At 27.3% G+C, this 7278-nt stretch overlaps 1 protein-coding gene across 1 annotated transcript; it reads right to left on the bottom strand.

The window, feature by feature from the left end:
* Positions 1–4811: 4811 nt before the first annotated feature.
* Positions 4812–6288, bottom strand: LOC108468796 (thaumatin-like protein 1). Its single transcript, XM_017769653.2, has 3 exons — positions 6113–6288; positions 5350–6013; positions 4812–5196 (listed from the first exon to the last, which is right to left on the bottom strand). Exons 1-3 carry the CDS (start codon positions 6165–6167, stop codon positions 5004–5006), a joined length of 912 nt encoding a protein of 303 aa, XP_017625142.1. The 5' UTR covers positions 6168–6288; the 3' UTR covers positions 4812–5003.
* Between the last annotated feature and the right edge of the window lie 990 nt (positions 6289–7278).

Genomic DNA, 7278 nt, shown 5'->3' with positions numbered 1-7278 from the left:
CAAAAATGATACTAAATGCATAAACAAAGCTAAAACATGACATTCTACAAAAGAACAATAAAAGGTAAAAGTAATAGGAGCATAAAATATATGAATTATGAGTCATAATAAGTCAACCTTAACTTTTGTGTTGTAATAGAAAGTATGATATGAAAAAAATAAATTATCATTGAGAAATATTGGTAAATTATTTCATTTTATATGTTTATATTTTTCAATAATTTTAATTTTATAAATTAATTTTGTGTTTTATTTATTTTATCAATTATTTAATATTTTACCATCAACTTTTTTACTTTGTAAAAAAAGGTATATTACTTTTAAAATGTGATTTTATGCTTTGAATTAATTTGAAAATTAATCACTTTTGCTACAAATTTAATCAATCTTCATTTAATTTAATAAAATATACTTATAATCTTAAAATGTATTATTTAATAAATTAAAAATCACGTAATGTGTGATACAAGTGATACTAAAAACTAGAATAAATAAAATATTATATTATATTATATTATATTATATACTTTAAAAAAAGTACATCAATCCCAAATCTTAAATGTTAAAATTCAAATCCATGTTTTAAAGGGATTTTAATCCATTTTTTAATTTAAAATTTTTTTCATATTTGAGATGAGATTTGGTACTTGGATAACCCTAACCTTTAATGAAAAGCCGCGAATGACCTAGGCAACGTAAATTGGCATATAAGGGAGAATATCTCCCTGCCTTTTGGTAAAATGGGGACATTGGTTTTGGATCACTCCACTCGAGCTTTTTCGAGCAAAAGCATACTTTAGAAATAAAAAAAAAATATTGGGGGAACGCCTGCCCTACCCAATTTTGCCAACTACTCAGCCATCAACCCCACTGAATAAGGAATCTTAAAGGTAACTTTTTCAGGCTCTTTACTAAGTGTCTTAAAAATCTGAGAATCTTTACCTTTCTATCTCAACCTTCAACATGGACAAATATGATGGATTTATGACCGTCCCCATCACAAACTTTAGAGTGAGGTGAATTTGAAATATCACAATAAAATTTAGGGTTTTAAAATTCCATCCTTAATTCATTTACATCTTGAAGGCTTGGAATCTTAGTTTCTTTCTCCAATCTTAAATTGTAATTTATTTATTTTTTGTAGTTTTTGATACTTGGTATCATTAGTAAGGAACTAAGATTAAAGAGATCATTAATAAGGAACTAAGAATCCATGGTATGCACCACATACCAAGGAGCAAGCAGTTTTTCCAAAGCGTTGAGTAATTTACCTAAAAATTCTCAAGTGGTACAAAAGCAATGCTGATATTTATCCACATCTTTACAAGGAGGAGTGTAAGTAAGGTCAATGGATTTGATTTTTCTTTGTTATCCTCACAACTTTTACTATGAAAATAACCCAATCAACACTTTATCCAACTTTACAAATCACATGTACTATTTATCCTTCTTTTTTTTCTAATAATAATAATATACATATCTTACCTTATGATTTTTTGTAAAAATTATATGTATTTACACTACAAGAAAAATGGGCATTATCAACCAAATTTTGCAATCATATTTTATGTTATTGTGTAAAAGTAGAATATTTGCAACGATTTATAGATGTTGTTGTTAAATTTAATTTTTAAGATACTAGTCACAACGACTAGATTTATAGTTGTGAATTTTAATTTTATATGTAGCAATAAAATAAATTGTTGCTAAATATTATAATCACAAATTCTTAATAAAATGTGTAATGATGAAACAAATTATTATTAAACATTAAAATATTAACAACAACCACGTAATTTAATCTTATGTTTATTCATTGTACGGACATAATTTGAGTGAAAATATCACATTTATTTTTGGTTGAGGGTTATGAAATTAGAATAAAAAGAAAACACCACATCTCAAAGACATTTTACAATCAGTATTAGCTAAAAGCAAGAGTATAGAGTAGTGAAACAAAAATAATTAAATAAAATATAAGGTAAAAGCAGGAGTAGAATTGCCAAACTAAATACATATTTTCTAAAAAACTTCAATTACTATATCAAAGAATTTATATTTCTTAAATATTAAACTCCTTCCAATTTAACTCACCCGTTGGTTTTATTTTTCTAATTTTTTTTTTTTACAAATGATGTGATTAGTCCCTTGTTTTTATATTTAATCAATTTTGGTTTGATATTACAAATTCAATTTTAAAATCATATTTCATAAAAATATGGACCTCATAATAATATTATTAAATTAGAAGGATAGAAATGAAAAAATAATGGTGAGGAAATGGTCCATTTATGTAAGGACCGATCTTTATGTTATAGGAATCTTTTTTGTTTTCTATGAAGTAATAAATGTCGTTATTTCAATTTTTTCTATTTCTATCGTAATTTAATTTCTTTATCTAAACTTCATCCAAACCAAAATATTTATAAATAAACAAACTTCCAACATTTATGTCTCTCCAGTATCTTCAATGAAATTTATATTTGGTTAGGTTTTTTTCTAACTTTATATATATTGTTTTCCTTTTAAGCAGCCATAAAATTGAATGGTTTTTTTTTTTTTTTTTTTTACTTGTACGATTTTGAAAGTCATATAAATTATTGGGGTTGCTTTTGGTGCTACAATGGGTTAAACAATGACATATTTGACTTACCCTTTTCCATCTTCTTATGATAGATTTAATTATTAGGGTTTAGTAATTGACAAGAACTAATAATTTGTGAAAACAAGAAACATTGTATTGTATTTTATTTTATTAACCCTTGTAAATTCCATACACTTCAAAATAAAATGCGAAAGTTTTAATAATTATCTTACATTGTTCTTTCCTTTTATGAGTTAATCCAAAATTTACAAGTTTTTTAAAAATTTGACATGGAAATTGGAGGTAAATGCCTACCACTTTGGCATTAAAAAAATTCACGACTAAGTTAAAATTTGCAAAGAAGTATGAAAATTGTTTTGCAAGTATTTTCACCTATTTGTCTTTTTTTTTTTTTTTTGTGAAGGAGAAAATTATATTAAAATATAGGTATTTGATAAGATTATTCATATTCTATTTTATAAATGAATTTATATACACTATTACTTCTATATATATGTGTTATAGGATGGCTAGTAAGTAGAAGAAAAGAGAAATTCCAAGGGGTTCATGATGATTTTCCCGAAAGATATCATATAGCTAGAAAGAATTTTATAGAAAGGACTTTGAATACTTAAGAATTTGAAGAAGATAAATACTAACATATCAAACTTGTCTGGAATCAATGCTCCAATTATAGGTTTGTTTGATTTTAATCAATGATGTTTACTTTTTCTTCTTCTTTTTTTTCTATTACTTATATATAGATCGAATAATCACTACCACCGAAGATGTTATCAGAATAGCCTACATATTCATTATTTTAAGTGAAAAATTCAATTTGATGATGCAATATTAACATTATTTCTACATGCCTCCATAAGTTAGTAAAGTACTTCATTATATTCAATGTTTGGGTTTTTTTATGCATTTCATATTTGCTTTGTAAAGTTTTGCAATGCTCCTCATATCCTTTCAATAGCTTTCAAATAGATATGCCTCAATTTGCCCCTTCAGGAAAAGGTTGCAACTTAATTAAAAGTCGTGATATTTAATATAGTATTTTTTTATTAACTAAACGTATAAGTCAATGATATTTTGGTTGTATCTTATGACTGGTTTAATGCTAATGTATAAAGTCAATAATATAATGTTTATCGAAATTCTGATCTTTATTGTATAATTTATCAATTGCAAGTTAAAGTTTAACTACGGGTAAAGCTATTTGCATGTGCATTGGTTCAAATTTCAAACTTCGTTATTGTTTAGGTGATATAAACCCTTCATTTTTATTGTCGACAGTTTTTATTCATATGATATTTGGTCATGATTTCAATAAATGTCGTTATGCAACATAAAACGTATTCAATTGTTATGTCATTGCAAATTAATATTTCGTAGCTATATAAATATCGTTACATAAAAGTATTAACAACTATATTATTATTATTGCCTAAAGCATTTGACAACCATATTTTATGGTTGTTAAAGTATTTTTTAACAATGACATATAATCATTCTATAATGTAATACACAACCAATTAAAATATCGTTGCAAAACAATATTTAACAACCAATACTATTAATGTTATGTAAACAATTTGGCAACCATATCTTATGGTTGTTAAAACATTTTATCTTGAAAATGACATTTAATCATTGCGTAATATAATATACAACCAACTAAAATGTCGTCACAAAATAATAATTGAAAATCATTATATTATAATTATGTAAAAGATTTAACATCTAAATTTATATTGTTACTAATTCTATTTTGCAACCAATATATTGTTGTTAGATAATAACTTTTGTAATTGAAATATTTTCATTAAATTATAGATTCCATAACTAATTTTATTGTGATTAAAATATTTTTACTATTGTTAGAAAACATTATATTTAAAAATGGCAAAAATCGTTGCAATACATATAATTAAAATAACTTTTCAATTTGCAAAGTCATTGCGTGTAATTTAGTTAATAGAAGTATACACAAGAATCCCGTAACAACTTTTTTTTTTTTTTTTGTTACAATAAATTTTTAGCAACAATAATACAACATTTAGTAACGACTTTTAGCGCTCATAATACCTATTTTTCTTATAATGTGAACTTAGATTCAAAAAGTTGTAAATAAATTAAGGGTTTTCATGCTAAAAATTCACCCAATTTATAATTTATTGATGGGGTGTTCACCTTCCCAAAATTAACTTGGTTTGAATCATCATTGTATAAGAAAAAATAAAACTTTGAAGTTGGAGAGTATTCATTCTAATTCTTCAAATCAATTAATAATAATGACAAATTATAAAGGGAAAAGAAAACATCAATAATAGTCTTATATTTCTATACACATGGCCTTGAAAACTGGACTTTACCAGCACTACTCTATTCCCCATAATGCTGAAGATGTGAAACTCTAAGAGAGGAAGACCAAGAAAATGGCCAACAACGTGGTGTGAAAAACAGCATCAGAAAGAGACTTGGAAGAATCTCCCGTAAGTAAATATGGTAACCATGAACCTTTTTCTTCACTTGAAACCTCTCCTGACCTTGTAATAGATCCATATGTCGTCGCTGTTGTTGGGATTGTATTGCTCTCAGATTTTTGACTGTGTAGAAAGATAATTAGAGCAACAAAAATCAAATGAAGCTTTCATGGATTCTAATCTACCAATCAGAAAAGACGTCACAATAATTTTTTTTTTAAATTTAATTAAATTAAATATTTCTTATCTTTATTATTATTAGTGCTTACTGCTTACCTTGTTGATGAAGGGCAGAATGTGATCGTATAATCAGCTCCCGTACATGTAAACGTACTGGTAGCATCATCATACGCGTAGCTATACGCTTTTGGGCAAGCCGTCTTGAACATCTCCGAATAAACAGATGGTTTACAGGTGTCGGGTGTGGCGTAGGGGCCACTGCAGCAATACTGGGGCGTCCCAAAAGCCTCGCATGCACTCTTACAAGCCTCTCCCGAATCGACCCTTAACTCCGACGGGCACTGGCGGTTTAAGTCATTGATGCACCCTGTTGAGAAGCACATGCCCAACCCACCGCTCGGCTCGACGATCAATGGTAAGTTGTAGCCATCAACTAAACTGACATCGTAAAAGTCCTGGGTGCTTGACCCTGTCGTGAACTCAGCTAAGGTGGCAGGGGGAGTGGCGCCTCTACCATTGCATTCAATTTGGCTGGAACCACAGTCACCAGTTTGGCAAATGAGTTGGCCTGTGGTTTGGTCCGATGCGCAACCGGTTCTCCCCCAGAACCGACCTGACCAACTGGGCGGCGCCTGTAAGGACCGTGACCCCCCGGATGGTAGCTCGAAACCTGTGCTATCTAACTGGGTGTTGCCAAGGATACCAGGCCAAACTGTGTAATCACATTTATTTACAAGTGTAAATGTACTCCCTGAAGTCCCTGTAATATATACAGAAATGCAGGCTCCATCAATATTAATGTTATAAATCATGAACATAACTCAACGTTGAAGGTTGGAAGAATAGTAGAAAACCGTACCATGGAAGAAGGAGATCAAACTTACTAAATAAATGGAAAAGAACAGAATATCCATCTGCACTAAAATAGAGTTTATGGTTTTTTTTCTATGAGAGGAGACAGAAACGGAAATGAAAGGAGGTGAATTTGAAGACAGCAAAGAAATTTGATGTCGGCTGATCTGCACATACCAACCATACTCTATATATAAATATAAATACTATAAGATTTTAATATCTAGAATGGAAGTTGGAACAAAAATGAAATCCAATGTTGAATAAAGACCAAAGAAAGGCCACGTCATTTTACTGTCAGGGGGCCCTGTCAAATTTTTCATTTAACTATTTTAATTTTTTAAAATTTTAAATTAATAAAAGTAAAACTACATCTAAAAATAATAAAATTTTAATTTAATCCTTTAAAATTATTTAATATCATAAAAATTAAAAATTAATTTCTAACACGTAAAGATATTTTCTGCCTTCACCATTGTTTGGTATACTAGTTAAAAAGTTGAAAACAAATCCTAAACCAAATCCAATAGTCTAGCCCCCCAGACATGTATGTGTTAAATGAATCAAACTCCTTTGGTAGGTATAGTTTATAATCATATATATTATATAAGGTACGCGAGCATGGAAATTAAGTTTTAGGTTAATTTTAAATTTTTAGTTTATGAAATCTATTATTAACTTAATTTAATTATATTATATAGCATTTTATTTAATTTAATTAATATATTATATATTTCATTGTTAATCACATCATATAAAAAACTTAATTTAAATTAATTTAGAAATCAAATATAAATATAACATTTTTTATCGAATTCATGAGCAAGAAAAAATAATCCTATTTTATTTTTTATTATATATATGAAAGTATACATACACATATTATATATATTATATAATAAAATAAAATTTTGGAATAATTTTAATAATAATTAGTTCTAAACTAATTTTAAGGCATTGTTCATCTATTATATGCTTGACACATCAATATGGTTTAATTTCGTAATCAAGATATTAATGAAACATTATAAAAAATTCTTAAAATATATAATTAAGTGCATTGTAATTAATATATACAATTAGCTCTTAGATAGCTTGGATATGCAGACTGATTTTATATATTATTGGAGAATTAAATCATTAAAAATGAAAATATTTAGATTTATTTTTAAG

Source organism: Gossypium arboreum, chromosome 1, assembly GCF_025698485.1.
Source record: "Gossypium arboreum isolate Shixiya-1 chromosome 1, ASM2569848v2, whole genome shotgun sequence".
NCBI lineage: Eukaryota > Viridiplantae > Streptophyta > Magnoliopsida > Malvales > Malvaceae > Gossypium > Gossypium arboreum.
This window is presented reverse-complemented; position numbering and strand designations above follow the sequence as displayed.

Bases quoted from the DNA above. Each gene is read 5' to 3' on its own strand.
- LOC108468796 (XM_017769653.2), bottom strand. From the start codon at position 6,167: ATGGATATTCTGTTCTTTTCCATTTATTTAGTAAGTTTGATCTCCTTC. The intron at 6,014-6,112 runs GTACGGTTTTCT...TATATATTACAG, and splicing joins TTTGATCTCCTTCTTCCATG to GGACTTCAGGGAGTACATTT. The intron at 5,197-5,349 runs GTAAGCAGTAAG...CTTTCTACACAG, and splicing joins TTCTGCCCTTCATCAACAAG to TCAAAAATCTGAGAGCAATA.